The sequence below is a fragment of the Priapulus caudatus genome, unplaced genomic scaffold (assembly GCF_000485595.1).
Source record: "Priapulus caudatus unplaced genomic scaffold, Priapulus_caudatus-5.0.1 Scaffold421, whole genome shotgun sequence".
Classification (NCBI taxonomy): Eukaryota; Metazoa; Priapulida; class Priapulimorpha; order Priapulimorphida; family Priapulidae; genus Priapulus; species Priapulus caudatus.
This window is the reverse complement of record NW_014577482.1, coordinates 371,394-393,777: the sequence shown is the minus strand read 5'-3', so window position 1 is coordinate 393,777 and position 22,384 is coordinate 371,394. Positions and strand designations below refer to the sequence as shown.

The following is a 22,384-nucleotide window of genomic DNA, read 5'->3' as shown; positions in this document are numbered from 1 at the left end:
TTGTCGTCTTATAAATCACATTATGAGCAATGTGTAGTGTTGGCTATGGTATTTGCCAAAATTAATTTGGAATAAAGGTCTTGCACGCAACTTGCAATGCGTTTACATATTCCCTATATCTACTTCTGATGTTATAAATGATTATTACGTTCGTAGTGTAAATTGCATCGGACACGAATAAAACGCCAACAAAAAGTTTCCACATGTTCAGTAGGCAATTACATTACTGTTGATTAAAACTGTACACCAAATAGTTATGCGCAACAAATGCACAATTATTTCTGCGCCGCCGCCGCCGCCGCCTCGTCCTCTTCTGTGGCAGCCTTCGTGGCTCTGGTGTAGATGACCTGGCTGGCATGCTTGGACACAAGTTTAATAAGACCTGCAGCAATATAAAACAACCAATAAGTGCCAGTTATAAGTAATGATACAGCATGGTTAACAACAGTAAGGTTAACATTGACAACATTGACAGGCTAAGAGAATTGAGTGGTACTGCAGGGAAACATGAAAGTACCAACTCGACGAGGAAATAAATGTAGCATGCTCAACTTGTCCTTTGCTTACTGTTATGTGCACACTTGCAGATTACTCAAAACGTTCTCAATAAATTAACTGGTATTTTAATCGCAACAGTAGCAGGTCCATATTAGTTAATTAACAAGCAATTCGACAACCACATAATAATTGTACGTGCAGTAAATTGCGTGGCAAAGTAGACGGCAGTAGGACGGTGCCTATAACTCATCCTTCCACGCATAACTGCTAGAAAAACGCCCAGCACTCTCTTTCACTAGACATTCCTCTAACGATAAAACCACTGACCCTTTTTTCTAACCCCATGTTTGCTACCAGCACAGCACCTCCAACCACCCAACATTGCCTATGCATAACATTATAGGAAAATGCGAGCATACGCACCCTTGCTATGCAGCTCGATTAGGCCAGCTCTCGCCAGGGAGCCTCGGACCTTCAAGCGTTCAGACACGATTGATGGGGTAACAAGCTTGTAGCTTGGAACCTCCTTGTACAGTTTCTCATACGTCGCCTTGTCGAAGAACACCAAGTTGTTCAACTTGTCGCGCACCTTTCCCTTAGACCACTTCTGCAAATATGTGTAACATTTCACAGCATTAGCACACTTCATTTACAACACTTCGGCGACACACGATAGCACAAAATAGCTTAGTGAGTTTGCAACGTAACGTATGGTTTGGAACAATTATTAAGGCATGCAACAATCTCAATACCTTCTTCTTGGCCTTGCCACCTCCTCCTCCCTCCTTCTTCTTGGCACCTGCCTTCTTCGGATCCTGCTTGCCTTTGGTGTCTTTTTTAGGTGGCTGAAGTATAAGATTTATATTTTATAATTGACATAAACAATCTAACTGTGAACATGCGTAAAGTATACTGTATACTACTTGCGCTTCATGGCAAATAAGTTAATTGCAGATAACGTCATTTATTAGTATCCGTTCGTTTCCCCGAGTAATGGTTTAATAGTATTGTGATTCGTCAGTAGAGTCACCACAAACAGCACAGGCACTTGAAGCGTTTCAATAAAATATAATGCTAAATAAATACGAAATCTATTTACTACCAAATTCTTAATGTTTCGGCTATATACTCTCTTTCACCTATTATTGCAGACAGTTTACTGTAAATTCCGTCCAAATCCTCTATGTACACACGCTACTGGCCGCCATTACTCACACGTCGGCACTGTGCACACTGACACTTATATATATAGCAGGTAGGAAAGCGTGCTGCCCAAATTCGCTCGACGCTCGCTGGATTTCACACGATTACAACACAAATATTCATCCATTCTACTCCATCTTTGTTTCTATTTTAACAACAGTGTTCACTTGTTATAAAAACATACTTTCTCTGTTCGTAACCGAGCTGTGTCACGCGAAATCCCACAAAGACTGACGAAATTCTCGCGTTCGCTAACGTTGCCCAGTGAATGTAAATGGCTGCAAGTACAGGGCTAAATAGACTGGTACTCGCTCCCACCTCGATTACCCATCGAGTAACTAAGCTAAGCCGAGAGGTGGGAGCGAGTACCAGTCTATGGGCTATAGGCGCCGCATTGCTTTCCAACTCCTGTACGAGCCTCGCCATTGGAGCGTTGCGGCGCAAGAATGAGATTACGAAGAGCGCCAGTGGGCGTTTCCTGATTCTGACAGCCATTTACATTTACTGGGCAACGTTAGCGAACACGAGAATTTCGTCAGTCTTTGTGTGATTTCACGTGACACCGCTCGGTTACGAACAGAGACAGTGTTTTTATAACAAGTGAACACTGTTGTTGAAATAGAAACAAAGATGGAGTAGAATGGTTGAATATTTGTGTTGTAATCATGTGAAATCCAGCAAGCGTCGAGCGAATTTGGGCAGCACGCTTTCTTACCTGCTAATCAGTGCTATATAAGTGTAAGTGTGCACAGTGCAGCCGCGTGAGGAATGGCGCCCGCAAGCATGTTGCAAATAGTGAAATACATTGAAAATAGGATTTGGACGGAATTTACAGGAAACTGTCGGCAATAATAAGTGAAAGAGAGTATAGAAACATTAAGAATTTGGTAGTAAATAGATTTCGTATTTATTTAGCATTATATTTTATTGAAACGCTTCAAGTACCTGTGACAAACAGTGGAACACGCTTGTAATTAATAGTCAGAGACACCGTGTTTTGACATCTCTCTTCCATCCAAAAAGTAGGTTTTATCATTAATTCAGGCCACTTAAACACAACTTTGATGAAAGATAATATGTTACTTAACAACGATAAACTAAAATTTCCACTATTTTCGAACTATAGAAGTAGTTTTGTGCCCATTTGTAGAGATGAAATAATACAGTACCATTTTGTTGGAAATGCCGAGCCTTAGAGGATGATGCTCACGTGTTATTTGAGCTAGAGGGCAGTGCGGTCACAGCCAATCGGAACATTTCAGTTTTCTCCGTTGCGCGCCATTTTTAGATCAACAATCCCCAATTTGAACAGATACTCAACTGAACAGAACAAATTCGATATTTGACAATAGGTCACACTTATTCACACGTTAAAAGGTAAGATAACACAGGCCGTATAGTCAAAGATTTACTTCTGAAATGTTATCAATAGCATGCCGTAGGCCTATAGGCTATACAGTATATGATTTGCGGTTTATTAGATTATTGTCAATTGATTAGGCCGTGGTAGCTCTAGCCTCTAGTACTATAGCCCGCTTACATTAACTGCCGCTGGCCGCTGCCAGCGGCAGTTAATGTAAGCGGGCTATAGTACTAGAGCTAAGGCCGTGGCTACGCGACCGGTTCCGGACGAAGAGCCGCTAGGCTACGCGTCCGGACATCAATCTCACACCACAGGCACTTGAAGCGTTTCAATAAAAATTAAAATATAATAATAATGCTAACTAAATACGAAATCTATTTACTACCAAATTCTTAATGTTTCTATACAGTATAATAATAGATATTAATACTCTCTTTCACTTATTATTTAATAATAATATTATTAAGTATTATTGCCGACAGTTTCCTGTAAATTCCATCCAAATCCTATGTGCAACAAACACTGACTGCCGCCATTACTCACGCGTCTGCACTGTGCACACTGACACCTATAATACATATATAGCAGGTAGGAAAGCGGGATCGCAAAATTCGCTTGACGCTCGCTTGATTTTACACTTTCACAGCACGAATACACATCCAACAGCTGCCATCTTTGTTTCTCTGTCAAGAACAGTGTTCATTTGTTATAAAAACATACTGTCTCTGTTCGTAACCAAGCTGCGTCACGCGAAATCACACAAAGACTGACGAAATTCTTGCGTTCGCGAACCTTGCCCCGTAATGTAAAAGGCTGTCAGAATCACTGGCAGCAAGAACAAGCCCGCACGTACAGCACACACGCGGCCATTGACTATATATATATTAACATGGTGCCTAACTCGCCGCTGCACGGACCACAACTCACCATTTTCAATCAGTTACAACTCCGGTGTTCCTGCAGGTGACGCCACTTTCCAACTATCGTTGGAATCGCGGAAGACTGCTGAACAAGCTACACCTGCCATTTTGGACAATCGGCCCGCCAGAATGCGCTCAAATTACAGAAATTCCTCAAATATACATGCGAAATGATCTTTTGGATGAGCTACTAGGCAAGAAGGCGGCTGTAATTTGAGCGCATTCTGGCGGGCCGATTGTCAAAAAGCTTGTTCAGCAGTCTTCCGCGATTCCAACGATAAACCAATAAAATAACTTGGATAGACAGTTAGACACCTATTGACTTAGCAGTACTGTCTGTAAAGCTACTAAGACAGTGCAACACTAGTAACAGTTAGTTAAATTTTAGTGGTTAAAGTTAGTGGACACGCCTCAGGACTCGGGAGTCGGTAAACGTGTCACCGGTATGGCACGACATCGCAAGGCTAAACCGAGCAACGATGACGCTGCGGACACAGGAAAAGAAAAGGAACCAGACGAGCAGGAGCAGCCACCCGATCCTGGTTCAGGTCCCGAGTCATCACAGGCAGCAGATGAGATGGAGGTAATTATAGCAATTGCTGCTAAATTGCCGCTTTTTACTTTGTAATTGGATCCACGTTACCTATATTGTCTTTCCTTGATCGCATTTCACGTCACAAGTCTATAGACTATAGTACTATGCTGTTCCTATTGCTTGATCCACCACATTTTTTCTCTATGAAAGGGACTATTCATGTACTTGTTTGTGAATTACATGCAATAACAATTTAATAACAGTAATAATAATAATAATAATTCCTCCATGCTTTCAGACCGATCAGCTGGTTGGTGAGGATGGGGAGGACATGGATGAAGATATAGTTGTGCCACCGGCGATGCCATCCGTCGCAACCTACGACCCCTGTGGGCCTAGGCTAATGATCACTCATATCGAAAACATCAACTTCAAGTCATATGCAGGTAAGCTGGATCTTTCGGCAACGCTTCTCTAGTATCCCGTCTCATCTGGATCCCCTTGCAATTGGATTCGAATTCGTACTACAGCAAGACAGGTTCAAGACCTGTTTTGAACAAACCAAGAAATGTTTGTTCCATTAAATGAATGCGGCTTTATAGTTTACCATTCATTGAGAATTAAAACCGTACCCCTCTATTATCCATATATTGAAAAAGTCATAGACTTCAATTTTATATTGCTCGATGATATCATGTTTTATATTTTGGAATATTCCAATGTTTTAATTTATAGAATTTAAATTGTACTGCTTTAATAATTGTGAACGCAATAAATCTATTATCTGTCAATCTACCTGCCTATTATATCTAGCTAGTTTGGTGTCTAGCTCTCTCTCCATCCATGAATCCATCGATCCACCCATCCATCCATTTATCTCTGTCTATTGTGTTGCTCACCTGCGCCACGAGCCATTCTCACTGACAACGGCAGCTAATGTGCACGCTTTCATTTTAAGCGACGCGATCGCGCTCGCGCTCCACCGCGCACCATAAATTGTGCCATGTCGCGCGCACATCGCGCTCATAAAGTGGTTGAATCGCGTCACCCCAAAGTCGGTGTATTATGTTGAAAAGCGGCTCATTTTACACGGGAGATAATCTTCTGCGCATTCCGCGGAAATGCCGGATTTCAACCAGTCCCAGGGTCAGGTCCGATTATTTTTGTGAAACGTCTAAACCGTTGAGAGGAATAATATTAGGGGTTCAGAATGTACAAATTTCATTTACCAGAGTCCAACGCCTACTAACATACCTTCATTAATACCATTGTAATATAACGTTTGCTTTAACAATAAGAACCTGGCTTAGTTCACTGTGGGTTGATATTGTCAGACGTTGGCCAGTGGTTGTTGTAATTTGACGCTGAAAGTGTGTTGGCGTGTATATATCGTAGCGATCGAGTCGATCGTGTACATCAAAAGCCGCTGCGCATCACGGCGGCTTGAGGCTAGTTTTCCCTGTCCAAGAGCTTGCAGATGGATCGCGAGCCTGACTGCAGTAATCGCGCGCGTCGCCGGCCCGCCGCGTATTACGTGTGCCTGTGCCGCGTGCATTGCGTGTGTCGGGCCTGCGTGCGTTGCGTGCTGCGTGCGTGCGTGCCTGCTGTGTGCCGGCGTTGTGCCTGCGCGGCGGCTTGCTGTGTGTGCCTGCGCTGCGTGCATGTGTGCGCGTGCTTGCGCGTGTGCCTCGTGCGCTGTGCGTGCCTGCATGCGTGCCGTGCGTCGGTGCGGGTGTGTCCTGCGGGCGTGGCCTACGTAGGAGCCGTCGAGGCAACGACCCGCTAGGATTATAGAACGGTAAATCCATGGAATTCCTTCCACACAAATCCTAAATGAAATGCACACGAATTTTTCGCCTTGCGGCACACTCGTGTTGTCATCCCGATTGTAGCTTTTTTGTCAATTCCCCGAAAGAGTTTGCTGTCGCTCATCTCATTAGTCCAGCAATGCCAAACCCTACATTTAGTACGTGATTAGCTAGCGCACCGCTCCCCCCCCCCCCCCGTACTTCAATCAATGCCACCCCTGCAGCAGGCACTACGCAGCGTCGATGTGCAGCAGCCAACACACGTGCCTCACGGCGCCGCTTCTCAACCCCTGAGCTTCGCGGCCCTATGCGGCCCCTACGCGGCTTCGCCGGGCCCTGACCCCAGCCGCAAGAGACTTCGCATACTAAACGTCGATCTTCCTCGCTCGTACTACTACTAGGCAGACACTCACTATTGCGCTAGGCGTAATAGTTTCTGATGTTTAGACTGAAGCTTGTGATGTATTCACTATCAAGGGCATTGTGGTTGTGACTTTGAGTGTGGATTATCATGTTAGTCTGTCAGTCTGATGATAACGTCTTGAATATATGACTGAATCGATTGCTTGTTTTGTCTGTACAGCTTGCTAAATTGGTGGGTCGTTGTGTGTCTGTGGCGGTGTGTCTGCTGTGTCTGTCTGTGTCGTGGGGCGTGCGTGTGACATGTTGTGGGTGTGTGGCGCGCCCCCGCGAGTGTTGTATGAGTAGCTGGCTTGTGTGTACATTGAACGAAACAGCCTGAAATATCGCCCTGGAAAGTGGCCAAAAAGCCCTGAAACCTGAAAAAGTAGCCCGCGAAATCTCGGGGGTTCTGCAAAAGAGCCCGCGAAAGAAAAAAAATAATTTTCTTCACTAATTCTAGCCCTCCTTGTTTCAGTAGGCCATGAGAATGCAGCTTTCATACACCCTTCGTCGTATCTTAAACATTGGGCCGACCTTTTAGAGTGTGATTTTTTAGTGGAGCTCTCATCATGCCTCTTAAGGGTGTGATTTTACGTGGCGAGCTCTCCAGCATCCTTAAGTGTGATTATGGAGCGTGAAAAGTCCCTGTGTGTCCTAGGGGAGTCATTAGAGTCCTCCTGTACTTTTCAAATCTGAAGCCTGATGTCCGTCTTGTTCGCCACACAGGCACGCAGGTGCTCGGCCCCTTCCACAATTGCTTCACCTGCATTGTCTTGTTCCCCACACAGGCACGCAGGTGCTCGGCCCCTTCCACAATTGCTTCACCTGCATCGTCGGCCCGAACGGCAGCGGCAAGTCGAAACGTCATCGACTCGATGCTCTTCGTCTTCGGCTACCGCGCGAACAGATCCGCTGAAGAAGATCGGCATGCTGATCCACAACAGCGGGCGGCACAGCAACATCGACAGCTGCAGCGTGAGCGTGCACTTCCAGAAGATCGTCGACGGCGCCGGCGACGCCTACGACGTCGTGCCCGGCTCGCGATTCGTCGTCTCGCGGACGGCGCACCGCGACAACACGTCGTACTACGCGATCGACGGGCGGCGCGTGAAGTTCGCCGAGGTCGGGCGTCTGCTGCGCGGCAGCGCGATCGACCTCGACCACAACCGCTTCCTCATCCTGCAGGGCGAGGTCGAACAGATTGCGTTGATGAAGCCGCGCGCCGTGGGGAACACGACGAGGGCATGCTCGAGTTCCGCGGACATCGTCGGCAGCGCCCGCTTCAAGGAGCCGATCGAGAAGCTGGCGGCGCGCGTCGAGAGGCTCAACGAGGGCGCGGGGAGAAGCTGAACCGCGTGAAGGCGGTCGAGCGTGAGAAAGGACGAGCTGTGCGCGCCCGCGAGACGAGGCCGTTGCGTTCCTGCGGCTCGAGAACGACGTCGCGCGCGCCCAAGAACCGCCTCTACCACAAGTACGTCGACGGGCGCGCGCGAACCTGGATCGCGCGGAGACGGCGCGCGGCGACGTGCGCTGGCGACGTCGACGCGGCCGGCGCGGCTCGCCGAGTGAATGGCGGTCGCGAGAAGGCGGCCGCGCGACTGCGGAGCGTGGAGGAGGAGGAGGCGGCGGCGGCGGCGCGCGTCGACGCGTGCGACGAGGAGTTCAAGGAGTACGACCGCCGCGACACGAAGAATCTCGAGGACATCAAGCACGCCAAGTCGAAGGGCAAGAAGCTCGCGGCGGCGCTCGAAAGCGAGCACGTCCGCCTCGCCGAGCTCCAGGGGGCGCCGGCGGCGCGTGCCGCGGAGATCGCCGAGCTCGCGGAGACGCGCGAGACGCGGGAGCAGGAGCTTGCGGCCGCCGAGACGAGCCTCGAGGCGGCGATGGCGTCGCTGAAAGGCGAGACGCAGTCGCTTCAGGACGACAAGGACGTGAAGGAAGCGCGTCTGCTGCAGCTGCAGCCGGCCATCAACGACGCAAAGTCGCACATGGACGTTGCGCAGTCCGAGCTCGACCTGTGCCTCAGCAACCAGCAGAAGGCGCAGGCGCGGCTCGACGCAGATCGCGCGAACCTTGAGAAGGTGGTCGCGACGATCGCCGAGCGGAAGACGCAGACGCGCGACCTCGAGGAGCGCATCCCGGCGGCCGAGCGCGAGCTGGAGACGTGCGAGCGAGAGCTGACGCGCGTCGACGGCGAGGAGGCGGCGCTGACGGCGACGCTACGCACCGAGACGGCACGGGAGCGCGAGTGCCGCGCCGCGCTCGCCGCCTCGCGCAACACGAGCGCCGTGCTGGACGCGCTGATGCGCGAGCAGCGTCGCGGCGTGTTGCCGGGCGTCGTCGGCCGCCTCGGCGACCTCGGCGGCATCGACGCGCGCTACGACGTCGCGATCAGCAGCGCGTGCGCCGCGCTCGGACACATCGTCGTCGACACGATCGAGACGGCGCAGGCGTGCGTCTCGTTCCTCAAGCGCAACAACGTCGGCTACGCGACCTTCATCGCCCTCGACAAGATGCAGCACTGGCGGCGCACGATGGACACGGCTCCGCCGGCGCCCGAGGGAGCGCCGCGGCTCTTTGACCTCGTGCGCGCGCGCGACGACTCCGTGCGTCCGGCGTTCTACTTCGCGCTGCGCGACACGCTCGTCGCCGACTGAACCTCGCCCGCGGCCGCCGCATCGCGTACGGCGGCGGGCGCGCCGACTGCGCGAGTCGTCACGCTCGACGCGCCGTCATCGAGACGTCCGGCGATGGCCGGCGCGCGAAGCAGGTGCGGGGGGGGGGGGGGGGGGGGGGGGGGGGGGGGGGGGGGGGGGGGGGGGGCAGAGGAGATGGGCCAGGCATGGCCGCACAGCGCAGGGCGGCGGCGATGACCCGGAACGCGCGCGCCGATGCGGCTGCGCGATGATTGGAGGATGCAAGCTGGAGCGCGACCGGGGAAAAAAAGGAAAAGGGGGTTGGCGGGCCCCGGCCTGCGCGGAATGCCGGGCAAGCTGGCAGCTGGAGGATCGCGGCAAAGGCGAGGAGCCTGCGCCGCGACCCTCGAGCGCATGCGAACGCGAGCTCGAGAAGCACCGCTACGAGAACGGCGGTCGGGCGCCGACAAACCGAGGCGACGCTGGCGGCGGGGCAGTGCGCAGACGGCGGAGCGCGCCGTCGCGCGCGATGGCCGATCGACGCGGCGGTCGACTGGCTGCGGGCGACGCTCCCGACCGCGCGCGTTCTAAACGACGCAAGAGTGATGCGTGAGCAGCTGTTTGGCAGGAAGATAAAAGACGAAGGAGGCAGAGAGTCGGCTAAGGGAGGAGGAGGAAAAAGAGAGCCAGGAGGAGTTGGGAGACGAACGCTGAATAAAGGTGGAGGTGAGGGATCGTAGACAGCGGGGGGGAAGAAGATAGGAGCGAACAAAGAGAAGAAGAAGTAGGGGAAGAGGGTTAAAGACAGGGAGAAGTGAAGGGAGGTAGTCGGCGAAGAGTAGGGAATGATCGTGAGGGAGAGGCTAGAAGTGGAAAGCTGGGAATGAAGAAGGAGTAAAAGCCCGCGCGCCGAGGTCAAGGCCGAGGTCGCGGCGCTGCGCTCCGAGATCATGAAGATCACGGCGTCGCGCACGAAGAAGCCGCAGCGCGCCGTTGACGCGGCGACGGCGGCCATTGGCGACATCGACGGCTCCGTCACCAAGGCGAAGGTCGCCATAACGACGGCGAATCGCAACATCAAGAAGTCGGGCGACCGGATCAAGTCGACGGAGACGGAGATGGAGGAGAACAAGGCGCACTACGACAAGCTCGTCGAGCTGAAGGCCGAGGTGGAGAGCAGCGCTGAGACGTGCGTGAAGGAGAAAGGTGAAGCAGCGACGAAGCGGGCGGCGGCGGGGGAGACGGCGCGTGAGCTCCGAGCCGCGCTCAAGGAGCTGGACGATGATTGCCTGCAGGTACACAGGTGTTAGTTCTGTTGTCCGTCTGTAGACGGATTTCCATCGTGAGAAAAATTGCAATTTAAAAAAAAGTTAATTGCATCTAATTATCTTAATCATTGTTAACTGCTTGCTTGTTATGTTTTTGTATAATAGTGTTTTATCTTATCAGGAAATGTCACCAAAGGTGTTCTATAGTTTTTCTCAACGCCCATTTTTTTTTTAACACCCATGATGCAGATGGAGAAGGACGCTGTGCATGCGCGAGACCAACTCGAGACCTACGAGCACCAGGTGAAGGAGAGCCGCGCGCAGGTGAGACACTGGCAGCGCAACATCGCCTCGCTCTCGCTCACCGCGATCGAGGCCGAACCCGATGATGCCGGGGCGGAGAAGCAGGAGGAGGAGCCGCTGCCGGCGGAGTTCACGAGGGAGGAGCTGGACGCGATGGATCGCGACGACATGCAGCACGCGCTCACTGTGCAGGAGGAGCTGCTGCAGCGCATGTCACCCAACATGGCGGCGATCGGCGAGTACGCGCGCAAGCGCGACGCCTACCTGCGCCGCGTCGGGGAGCTGGACGGGATCACGCGAAGCCGCGATGCCCGTCGACGCCTCCACGAGGACCTCCGCCGGCGACGCCTCGACGAGTTCATGGCCGGATTCGCGGCGATCACGAGCCGGCTGCGCGAGATGTACCAGATGATCACGCTCGGCGGCGATGCGGAGTTAGAACTCGTCGACACGCTCGACCCGTTCGCCGAGGGCATCGTGTTCAGCGTGCGGCCGCCGAAGAAGTCGTGGAAGAACATCGGGAATCTGTCGGGCGGCGAGAAGACGCTCAGTTCGCTCGCGCTCGTCTTCGCCCTGCACCACTACCGGCCGACGCCGCTCTACGTGATGGACGAGATCGACGCGGCGCTCGACTTCCGCAACGTCTCCATCGTCGGCAACTACATCAAGGAGCGCACGAAGAACGCACAGTTCCTCGTCATCTCGCTGCGCAACAACATGTTCGAGCTCGCCGACCGGCTCGTCGGAATCTACAAGACGCACGACGCGACCAAGTCCGTGACGATCAACCCGACGGCAATGCGCGACGGCGACGCGCTGCAGGAGCGAGTCAGCGACAACGTGGCAGCCGCGGGCGACGAGGAGGCGGTTGCCGTGGGCGACGAGGAGGCGGTCGCCGCGGAGATGGGAGGCAGCGGGGATGCGACGACTGCCGTGCTCGCGGCGGTCGTCTGAGAAGAACGGCGAACGGTCGCCATTGCCACTCAGGCGGGTTTCGACCGCGGGTTTTTTTTTGGGGGGGGGAGTTTGATAGCTGGTGTCGGTATTGTTTTTTCGAAGGCGTGGTAACAGCGAGAGTTGTGTCTGCACGTGACTCTCTTCATACGCTGCCATCACCCGGTGGTGTTGACGTATAGTTGCGCAGTTGAAGTTAGTGGTAGATAGGCGTGCAACGAAACTAGGATCTGGCCGGATCCCCAATCTTCCAGACTGCCGGTTCTGAATGTAACTTTTTTTTTGGTGGAGAATTTGGCAGATTTCTACATTTTACTGTGTGCTCATTCATCCAGATCGGTGTAATTGAAGAGGCGGAGATCGAGGGTTCGGGTGCGCTCATTGACATTGGCTTTACTGTATACTGTATAGTATATATTATAGTTATTGTATTCTGATTAGAACATCGAACAAACGAGGTTCCTATATGATGGTAGACTTACTAAATATAGGAATACCGTCGTATATGAGTTCATATATTATATATAGATTAATTAAGCACTATAGTATGAGGTGGAGTTTACCTTGTAATTGGAATAAACTATCTTCAGGGGCAATAAAGAGTACAATTTTTCAGTACATGTCATATTTCATCCAGCATACCTGTATTAGTGTGTGCATGATTAGACTATATATGTATGGGACCGGAAAAATATTTGAAATGATTGAAGACATATATGTATAACAAATATCAAGAACATAAACTATAAAATAAAGAGTTTGTGCTCTTGATAACAAGACTTGGTGTAATAATCACATTTTGCTATCTTGTGCATAATTATTTAGTTAAGTAGGTGGTATTGTATCAACATCCGTAGTAACTTCATTAAGATGTCGTCGTATGTAATTCTTGGCTACTGTAATATTTCAGTTGCATTTTGTTGTAATTTTTGTGTGCATATATCCTAGTTCTGTAATACAGTTCTGTACAACATTGAAAATATCTGACCACATAGTGCTTTATTATTTGGTCCTATTCTTCGTTCTCTAATTCCGGTTTTATTAGGTACTATTTTTCCGGTCATTATATAATATGAGCCAATGATTTGCATTTATGTTTGCATATAATACATGAAAAATTGTATATAAATTTCGTGTTTTTTGCTTAATTTTTATTGAAAAAAAGCACATGTTACCTTTACATTTTACGCGACAAAGAAATGCACACAAGATATATCTTTGCCATGCAAACAGATGTAACATACAGAAATTGTATGACATAGTACCTGATGGTACTGACTCCAACAAGTTGTAGAGTAACCAAGTTTACCATCCATTTTACACCGCAGGAAGAATACCTGCAGATCAGCGGTAGATAAAAAGTCCAGATATTTACACATCACGCCTTTACATGACGTTTGCTACGAAGACTAGTAGAAGAATACGGGGTGATACTCCATTAGGAGTGTTCCCAACTTTAATGTCATTAATGGTCATAATAACATATATATATATATGGTCATGGTCATGGTCATGGTCATGGTCATATATTAGTTTGTGGTTTAATGTCATTTAGGTTAGGGTTATGATTATCAATCATTAATCATTAATGATATCAAAGTTGGGAACACTCCTAATGGAGCGTTAGCCAGAATACGACCGCTGTGTATGTAAGGGCCTATTCTATAGAGCTGGTTTCTCTGTATAACGGCCACTAAAGAGAAATGCCAAAGGTGTCATTTACAGACGGATGTCTGCTAACACGTATTTGACAGAAGTTTAGGTTGGCTGAAGGCTGATCTAATCTTATAAATGCACGAACATATGAGACAAGCTAGCTACTTAGACATAACTATAGAGGAACTGTATTAGATTGCCTTATTAGGATGTACTGCTATATATACAACTATCAACCACACTTGCGCAGTGCTATTAACACGGCAAGTGTGTGAAAGTTAACCGCACAATTTTCTCCACGTACAAACCGCTCCCACTTGCTGACGTAATCAAAAGTGAAACCAAAAACTTCATAAAAAAGTTACGAAGTTGGAGTGAAGCTTTCTATCCGTATAACTCGCTGACTCCTGAACCTGCTCAATGATTTACGTGAGCGTGTGCTGTCAATGCACGATCGCTGTCTCTATTTACAATCGAACACAAAACGATCATTACAGTCACTAAACAATACGGCACAATCATTATCAATATAAGAACACAGGATCGGCAGAGATGAACAGCATCCCTTTAGAACGCCCCACTAGTAACGGCACGTGACTTCACTGGGTTACGGATGGTTTGCTGGGACGCCGACTACAGAACGTGTCCTGCTGTCCTGTGTAAACAATACAAACACGAAAATAGGTGCCGACATACCGTCACGAACGATGGAGCCATGCCATCCGGAGCAAGATTCTCTCACCAGAAGTAGTTTTTACTTCTAGGTCTGCTAGAAGTAAAACGAGAAATCGATGTATAACAAACTTTCGCAAGGCACCATCAACGACGGCGCGATGGGGGAATCTTACCATCAGTCCCGCCCCCGCCTGCCGCTCCCGTCTCGCGAGCGATTTCGCCGGTGACTACCTCCGTCTTCGCCGAGAGCGACCGGCGAGCTTCGGCCGCCCTCGAACGGCTTCTCTCTCCCTTGCCTCCGCTCGTCGCCCTCACCCCTGCTCGACCGGCGACCCTCGTGCGTTTTCCGCATCCGGTCATTGCCGTCATCCCCGTCGGCTCTCTTCCCGTCGCCGTTCCTCTCGTGCCTCCTCTCCTGGTCGCGCGCGTCGTCGGGACGCCGCTCTCTCGTCTCGCGGTCGGGTTTCGGCTTGGGTGCAGGCTTCCTCGCCTCGCCCATCGCTTCCAGGTACATCCGGTCCCGGATCATCTCCTCAACCCCCTTCTGGGCCTCACGGTTGTTGCCGTCCTCTGCGGCTTCCTCCCCGGAGCTGCTATCCGAGCCGCGCTTCCTCTTCCTCCTTTTCTTCTTCTTTTTCTCCGGTTGCGGCTGCTGCTGCTTTTTCTTTTTCTTCGCGGGCGACTCGGGCTTCCTCTTCTGCTTCTTCTTCTTCTTCGTCGTCGTCGTCGACGACTTGCGTTTGACGTTGTTTCTGGATTCTTCTTCCGAGGACGAGTCGCTGGAATCGGATGACAACGATGAAGACGACGAATCGCTGTCGTCCGAACTGCTGCTACTGCTGTCGCTGCTACTGCTGCTGCTGCTGCGACGGGAAACAAATACAGAATCAGTATCTATGACACAGAAAACGCAAGGCAATATTTACCGAAACATTCATCGCATGTTGCATTAAGACTGATACTAGACAAACGTATTTCACATTTTAATAGTGCCGGTAGACCACATCTATCGACTTCCACAATGCGTCGACAACTTGGAAACTTAAAGTTGCTCCCCGTTGGCTAAGACACGAATGACGAAAGCATCTCATAACAAGAATGCTGCATTTCATCGCTGTTCCGCTGATGACAGGTCGAATCGAATACGTTTAACAGTGTTGGAAACAGTGCCCCATCTCCCAGTCTGTTGCTGGTAACCTTTTAGCAAGACTGTCTTACTTTTATTGCATTATACAACAGGTTACATACATACTGTCTATAAGCCGTATTTTTCGCGTCCAGATATTTACTTGACGGACAATTTCGCGAGTGGTTAATTTCGCAGTCGGTGAATTATGAATTATTCGGTATTATTCGGTAGGCATTATTTGCGTGTTGTTATTTTCGCAGTTGGGGACGCGTTCGCAAAATTCGCGAAAATTAAACCACCGCAAAATATACAGCTTATACAGTAATAGAAATCAAATGTTTATCGAAAATCAAGACCGGCCAGGTTTTCGGATTCATTTCCAAAGCCTCGTTCACCTGTCAGAGCTGTCGCTGCTGCTGCTGCTGTCGTCGTCACTGCTGCTGTCGCTGTCCGTCGAGTCGACGTCCTGCGTCTGCTCCATGATCGCCTTCGGCGCGTTGAGCAGGTGAGCGCGCATGTCGTCCGTCAGGCCGCCGAGCCCGATCGACGTGAAGAAGTTGATCGCGAAGCGGGTGTTCCGCGGGTGGTCGCGCGGCATGATGCCCTCGAAGTGCGCGACGAGCGTCGGGTCGCCGAGCCGCTCGTTCAGCCGCGCGAGGCCCATATACTCGGCGAGCTCCTGAAAGAGGATCTTGATAAAGATGCGGCTCGATGGCGTCGTGTCGTCCTCGGTGAGGCGCACGTGCTGTAGCGCCGACCACGCGATCGCATCCGTGAACAGCTGGTGCGCGTAGAACTTGGCGACGTTGCGCAGCTTGTTCGTCTCGAGCCGGTGGATCGTCTCGTACGACTGCGCGAAGATCGCCTCGAACGGCGCCACGTACGCCTTGTTGATCGCGCAGAAGCGCTGCCCGAGCAGGCCGTAGAACTTCTCGTAGGTGCGCTGCTGCGCGCAGCAGTCGAGGATCATGTGGCAGAGCTCCGTCTCCTGGCCGGGCTTCAGCTCGAGCTTGAGCAGCTTGTGCGCGCACTCCTCGTAGTCGAGGCTCGACTGGATCGTCAGGTAGATGCTGCGCCGCAGCGCGACGAGGTTCGTCTCCGTCGCGTCGACGACCGTCGTCTTCGCACCCTCCTCATCCTCCGAGTCGTCGTCGTCGTCGGACCCGCTGCCTCCCTCGTCGTCGTCGCTGCCCTCGCCGAGGATCTCGCGGCGGATGTCGGCGTACTTCTCCTCGGCCGCCTCGAAGTCCGCATCGACTTGGAAGACGTCGAGCTGCGTCTGCGCGTCGCCGGTATCCTCGAGCGTGAGCGTGTGCGTGAACTGGTCCTCCTCGGCGACGAGGTCGAGCTCGGGCACGACAGCGGGGAAGTCCTTGAAGCCGTCCTTGCGCACCTGAGCGACGACCTCGATCATGTACTGCACGCGCTTCTCGACACCGCCCTCGTGCAGCACGGAGCGCAGCCGGTCGAAGATCGCGTTGACGCCGCGCGGCGACACCTCCGTCAGCTTCGCGCCGCACTCCTTCAGGAAGCCGATCGTCACCTCGACCGAGTCGGCCGTCGCGTTCTCGAGCAGCAGCGTAAGCATCTCGAGCGCGAGCACCTCGTGCGCCACCTGCTGGTTGACGAGGTGCGCGACGAAGCGACTCGCCGTCAGGCACGCCTCCTTGTCGTTGCGCCGAAACGCCTTGCGGAAGAGCATGATCAGTCGCAGCAGGATGAGCTCGCCGACGTGCGGCAGCTTCGTGTTGATGATCGCCACCAGGGCGGCGTACACGTGGCTGAACGTCGGCGACGCCGCCTGCGCCTGGATGACGGAGCGCGCGAGCAGGCCGCGGCCGCGCACGATGTTGTGCTGGAAGAGCTCGCGCACGATCGTGCCGATGTTTGCGACGTTGATCTTGTTCACGGTGCCGTGGATGCTCTTCTTGAGCGCCTCCCACGCGAGCCGCTGGTAGGCGACGCTAGACTTGTCCGTTATCTGCGCCTGCATCGCGCGCAGCCTCGCCGGCGGGATGTACGCGCCGCCCGTCCTCATCGTCAAGATGTCCTCGACCTTTTTCTTCTTCGCGGTAGGTTCGGCAGGGGCAGCAGCGGCGGCGGATTCCGGTTTCCCGTCCTTCTCCGTCGCGCCGCCAGCTTCCTCCGGGCTGCTGCGCTTTCTCTTCTCTCCCGATTCGTCGGCGCTTCCCTCTCTCTCCCTGCTCGCCCTTGCCCTGTCTCTCGGCTCTCTCCCCTCCCTTCTATCCCTGTCTCTTCCCTCCTCACGCCTGCTGCTACCGTCAGCGTCGTTCCTGCGTGGATCGCGACGCTCAGGGGAGCGGTGTCGTCGCGGAGCGTCGCGCCGGTCGTAGCCGCCGTTCTGCCGTCGCCCGCCGTAATCTCTCCTGTCACGTCCGCGACCGTCGAAGCCGCGCTGCCTCCGGTAGTCCTCCAGGTCGTCGCGATAGTCTCTCGGCCAGTCGTCGTGGCGATACCTCGATCGGTCGTCGTGGTGACGCTCATCCCGCAATCGCCTGTAGTCGCGCCGTTCGCGATCGTCCTGCCGCCTTCCGGACTCGTGGTTCGCGTCGTCGTTGTGGCTGCTTTCCGAAGACCTCCTCCTGTTCTTCACGCTGCTGTTTCGATCCTCCTCCGCGTTGTCGCTCGCTGGCGACCTCCTCCTGTTCTTTACGCTCCTGTTTCGATCCTCCTCCGCATTGTCGCTGGCTGGCGACCTCCTCCTGTTCTTCACGCTGCTGTTTCGATCCTCCTCCGCGTTGTCGCTCGCTGGCGACCTCCTCCTGTTCTTCACGCTCCCGTTTCGATCCTCTCCTGCGACATCATTCCTCTCTCCGTCGTCGCTCCTCTCCGCGGTCTCGCCTCTCTTCTTCTCGTTGGTCTCCGCCTCCTCCCGGTCGTCTCGTCGCTCGTCGGCCGACTCCTTGTGATCAGAATCGCCGCTCGCGACACCAGGGGGCGCCGCTTGCGGGACGCGGTGCACCACGCTGATCACGCTGCTTCTCTGTGGAGGCTCGGAGTGTGACGCCGCGCCGTCGTCGTCGTCGCCGCTGCGCGGGCGATCTCGCCTCGCGCGACTGTGCTTGTGTTTGCGGTGTTTCTTCCTGGCGACGGTCACATCTTCTCCGCCGCTGTTCGCCTTTCCGTCGTCGGCGCCGTCGCCTTCCGCGGCGTCGATTCGGTTCTCCCGACGGTGTCTCTTGTGCTTCTTCTTATGCTTGCTGCGTGTTCTTCGTGCCTCGCCCTCACTCTCGCTCTTCGGGGCATCTTCGGCGTACCCATCCCCTGGCCGAGCTGCAGCAGCTTCATCGATAGGCATGATTCACGAGTTCTCTGCGAGCATTTGTATTCTTTCCCAACAACAGTAGCACGGGCGATCGTCGAGTTACCAGATTCACGTGCGTCTTAATCTGGTAGATACCGTCGGTGTGAACTGAAAAAAAGTTAATTATTTGTTATCATTATTTTTAATGTTTGCGGTCAATGCTGCAAGTACTCCCGATTTCATACGGGCTAGTCTGCACACGGAACAGCAACACTGCAGTTCGCACACAGCGCGGCCCTGACAAACTGACACTGACAGTGAGTGAGTGACAGTAACAATCATGAATCAATCACAATCATAATGTGGTAAAAATTGATCTAAATATTTATTAAATACATACCGTGATACAAAAATTACACGTATTGTAATAAGTGTCGTCACTTGCAGCACCAGCAGTAACCGTGAGTCTAGTTATTTGCGTTAAAATAAACACTTTCTAAACGAATTATAGGCGCATATATGTAGAAACATATTGCTGTTCATCTGTTACCGATTTCAGTACTTGGAAAAACGCGCTTACTGCAACATATTTTCTGGTTCACTTTATAGAAAATACGATAAAGTATCGTATAAATTTTAATTACGAAATACGTATATTCGATATTAATAAATTATAGTTTTAAAGAAATAAATTAATAAATATTTAATAATATTATATGTACATTTCCCTTATCGTTGTTGTCAAGCACGCAACAAAACTTTACATTCACCGCAACATGGCAGCGTGCACTGCTTACCGCTTGCTGAGAGGCTGGTGAGACCGCTGGAACAAGACTGAGAGCAATACATATATCAATTATCATGTATATATTGTTCTCAGGAACAGGACCAGGAGTTTGACTATGGAACGTTGTAAGTAAATTGTTGAAACGAGATATGTGTGTGCACTGGCAGCAAGAACAAGGTCGGCGCCTGCAGCTACACTACAGCACACACGCGGCCATTGACTATACTCTATAGTAATTAGTATAGACTATATATTATTATATATATAACAACTGATGGAGTGTTGTTATATATAATATAGTCAATGGCCGCATGTGTGCTGTAGCTGTAGGTGCCGACTTGTTCTTGCTGCCAGTGTGTGTGTGTTGTCGATAATGTCCCTATGACTATGTAACCCGCCGTAATAAGATCTAATACTAATACTACTACTACTTACTAGTAATACTAATAGTAATAGTAATACTAATAATAAATCAAATGAAATGCCGAATGCCCACTCTGCGGTGCAACATCTGCATGTACTCTCCTTCGTGTCAACAATGCCAATGGATTACATGATACATTAGTATTATTAATACTATTATGTATAGTCACATGTGATTGCCGAATAATGTTAATGCTATATTCCTAACTGATAATAATACATGATCTAGTTAGATGATCTATCAATGGAGTAAGACGTCTAAAGCATCACTGATTTTTAGTGCTGAAGTGATACCAGTAGTCAGTACTCAGTAGGCCTACTGCCAGTAGGCAGTACTAAAATCATGCACACCAGTTTGAATATATCAACGAAACAGATATTGTACTGGTTATTTCAGTGTAAAACAAAAAACCAAGGCCAAAACAAAATATAGGTGTGGTTACGGTTTTCCGACCGACCCTATTTATTCCCAGCGACCCTAAACATTTTATTGTCAATTTCAATTCAATTTATTTCAATTTCAATAGTCAAAAAATAAAAATTGTAAAAAAAAAATATTTGAAAAAAAATGAATTCCCTACCTACCTACCTACCCTATTTTTTTCGGCATGTAATGGTAACCACACACATATTTTGTTTTCGCCTAACCAAAACGTTTATTTTCTAATCTTTTCAGTAAGCCATAGTCACTCTCTAACAAAGCACAAATGGCCTCACTACTAAGAATCCTGCGTGGCACCGCTGCCTTTAGGAGTGCCAGGAAAACGACACGGGTACTATTTTCCAAGTATCTACTGGTGACAAACGTTGGGATCAGCATGACACTGTCAGCGGCAGGTGACGTCCTTCAGCAGCACTACCAGATGTCGCAGGGAAGGCACGTGGCGTGGGATCGACGACGCACGCGCCACCTGGCAACCTCCGGTATGACGGTCGGCTTTGGCTGCCACTGGTGGTACCTGTTCCTAGACAGGAAACTTCCCGGTCGAGCGCTACCGATTGTTCTCAAGAAAATGGTAGCCGACCAGGTGATATTCTCACCAGTGATGTGGTCGGTGTTCTTCGTCACACTGGGTCTACTGGAAGGTACCGGTGCCAGGCACATGGTAAACGAAACAATCTTCAAGGGGCAGAAACTGTGGACAGCCGAACTGCTCGTGTGGCCGCCGGCACAGATGGTGAATTTCATGCTACTGCCGACGCATTATCGAGTGCTTTACGATAATGTGATATCTCTTGGATTCGATTATTATGCATCCTACGTAAAACACACACCCATGGACACGTGACGAGTAATTAGATGTGTGACCGATAAACAGAAATGCGATAATAGATCGTGATGATCGGTCATTGTTGGATTCGCACAGGAATACCCTGTCGCCATCAATGAGACATCTCCGAATAGTTACTGCTGCTCTGCTGCATGTGCGGTTAACTCTTGATCTGTGGAGTAATTAGGTTCTTGGAAATGGCCATATACATCATAAACGAGTAAATATAACATTAAAACAGTGTAGGTTAGGGCCTTAGGGGGTCAGGTTCACAATGAGACAACACCCAGTTGGTGTGGGTCTATACCAACCAAAGGTTGCTATAGTGGAAACTACAGTATGCTTGCACATGGAATTTCAGCACAAAATAAAATACTGTACTTGAGGTTTAGACTTATCGACACGACTATAGATCTAGATTATCCACCTGCTACGAGCCCAAAGGCAGCAACCCACGTTCCTATACCAATCTGACACGAACTTCTCGTATAGGCCCTGTGATGCCAGCCAGACGATGATATTGTTTGGTGGTTGCACGTTGGTAATCGTACTATTATAAATGTAGCTCCAAGTGAATTTTTTAAAAGTGTCAATTGATCAATAGTTTTTCTAAAAACAACTCAAACACGTGAATCAAGAGTTATCTGTATGTGTGTGAAAAATCTAGTTTTATTCATATACGAGGGCACAGTAATATATTCAGCTCGGTTTATTTAATTTACAAGATTGTTGTTCTGTCTACATCTGAAGGATTTGCCATGCAGACTAGAGACAGAGATGCCTCATTATGTGTGGTAACATCTATAATTACATTCTAGCAATAAAACTTCTTTTTTTTTTACAATCCATTCTTGTGAATTTATATAACAATTTACATCAATTTGCAAATCGTTAACAAGCCATTCACATGATAAATATCTTTGTTGCAGATATAGTCTTATAAATCATAGATTTTAGCTAATGCAGGGTTAGCCATAATCAGGAATGAAAATGACCGGTAAAGAAAACAAGTGCCGCATAGCGACAGCGCTCATCTAACGTCTACTGCGGTGACTCTGTGGTGGAGTGGAGGGATTCTAGTAAACCCTGTTAGTCCCAAATGTGTTCACATACACGCCGAAACAGTGGAATGCACAGGGATGGTATCAGGAACCTTCTCAAAAGAATGTTCGTTGGGATCGTTATGAAAGTTGCCACGAGATGGCGCGTACGTTTAAGTATCTTCAGATTAAACATGGAAGCTCCCATCATACGTAGTAGCAACAACTATTTGCAAGACAGAATAGGT

The 22,384-nt window shown here is 50.4% G+C and overlaps 4 protein-coding genes across 5 annotated transcripts; 2 read left to right on the top strand and 2 right to left on the bottom strand.

Annotated features, from left to right (window-relative positions):
* Nucleotides 1-196: 196 nt before the first annotated feature.
* LOC106810227 (40S ribosomal protein S25-like) lies at nucleotides 197-19,913 on the bottom strand. The gene is made up of 6 exons (XM_014813512.1): nucleotides 19,888-19,913; nucleotides 9,695-9,701; nucleotides 2,871-2,899; nucleotides 1,251-1,343; nucleotides 922-1,105; nucleotides 197-382 (listed from the first exon to the last, which is right to left on the bottom strand). The coding sequence occupies exons 3-6, from the start codon at nucleotides 2,871-2,873 to the stop codon at nucleotides 276-278; spliced, it is 387 nt and encodes a 128-aa protein (XP_014668998.1). The 5' UTR covers nucleotides 2,874-2,899; nucleotides 9,695-9,701; nucleotides 19,888-19,913; the 3' UTR covers nucleotides 197-275.
* LOC106810220 (structural maintenance of chromosomes protein 4-like) lies at nucleotides 2,921-13,019 on the top strand. The gene is given in 10 exon segments (XM_014813505.1): nucleotides 2,921-3,078; nucleotides 4,373-4,567; nucleotides 4,818-4,965; nucleotides 7,518-7,588; nucleotides 7,590-7,642; nucleotides 7,644-8,059; nucleotides 8,062-9,374; nucleotides 9,730-9,974; nucleotides 10,258-10,660; nucleotides 10,883-13,019. Coding segments are annotated over 9 exon segments (3,795 nt in total). The 5' UTR covers nucleotides 2,921-3,078; nucleotides 4,373-4,429; the 3' UTR covers nucleotides 11,891-13,019.
* LOC106810223 (pre-mRNA-splicing factor CWC22 homolog) lies at nucleotides 13,451-19,150 on the bottom strand. The gene is made up of 3 exons (XM_014813506.1): nucleotides 19,016-19,150; nucleotides 15,746-18,783; nucleotides 13,451-15,081 (listed from the first exon to the last, which is right to left on the bottom strand). The coding sequence occupies exons 2-3, from the start codon at nucleotides 18,667-18,669 to the stop codon at nucleotides 14,397-14,399; spliced, it is 3,609 nt and encodes a 1,202-aa protein (XP_014668992.1). The 5' UTR covers nucleotides 18,670-18,783; nucleotides 19,016-19,150; the 3' UTR covers nucleotides 13,451-14,396.
* On the top strand, nucleotides 19,391-21,935 carry LOC106810225 (mpv17-like protein 2). Of its 2 annotated transcripts, none has more exons than XM_014813509.1 (2): nucleotides 19,391-19,527; nucleotides 20,502-21,935. In XM_014813509.1, the coding sequence occupies exon 2, from the start codon at nucleotides 20,533-20,535 to the stop codon at nucleotides 21,112-21,114; it is 582 nt and encodes a 193-aa protein (XP_014668995.1). In that variant the 5' UTR covers nucleotides 19,391-19,527; nucleotides 20,502-20,532; the 3' UTR covers nucleotides 21,115-21,935. The 2 variants fall into 2 exon arrangements, with proteins under 2 accessions (XP_014668995.1, XP_014668996.1); XM_014813510.1 differs by lacking the exon at nucleotides 19,391-19,527 and adding an exon at nucleotides 19,701-19,728.
* Nucleotides 21,936-22,384: the final 449 nt, after the last annotated feature.

Excerpts from the sequence above, each read along its gene's own strand:
- LOC106810227 (XM_014813512.1), bottom strand. Across the intron at positions 1,106-1,250 it reads GTGGCAAGGCCAAGAAGAAG|AAGTGGTCTAAGGGAAAGGT; the intron begins GTATTGAGATTG and ends ACATATTTGCAG. Across the intron at positions 383-921 it reads AATCGAGCTGCATAGCAAGG|GTCTTATTAAACTTGTGTCC; the intron begins GTGCGTATGCTC and ends ATATTGCTGCAG.
- LOC106810225 (XM_014813509.1), top strand. The coding sequence starts at position 20,533 with ATGGCCTCACTACTAAGAATCCTGCGTGGCACCGCTGCCTTTAGGAGT.
- LOC106810223 (XM_014813506.1), bottom strand. The coding sequence starts at position 18,669 with ATGCCTATCGATGAAGCTGCTGCAGCTCGGCCAGGGGATGGGTACGCC. Across the intron at positions 15,082-15,745 it reads AGCAGCGACAGCTCTGACAG|CAGCAGCAGTAGCAGCGACA; the intron begins GTGAACGAGGCT and ends CCGTCGCAGCAG.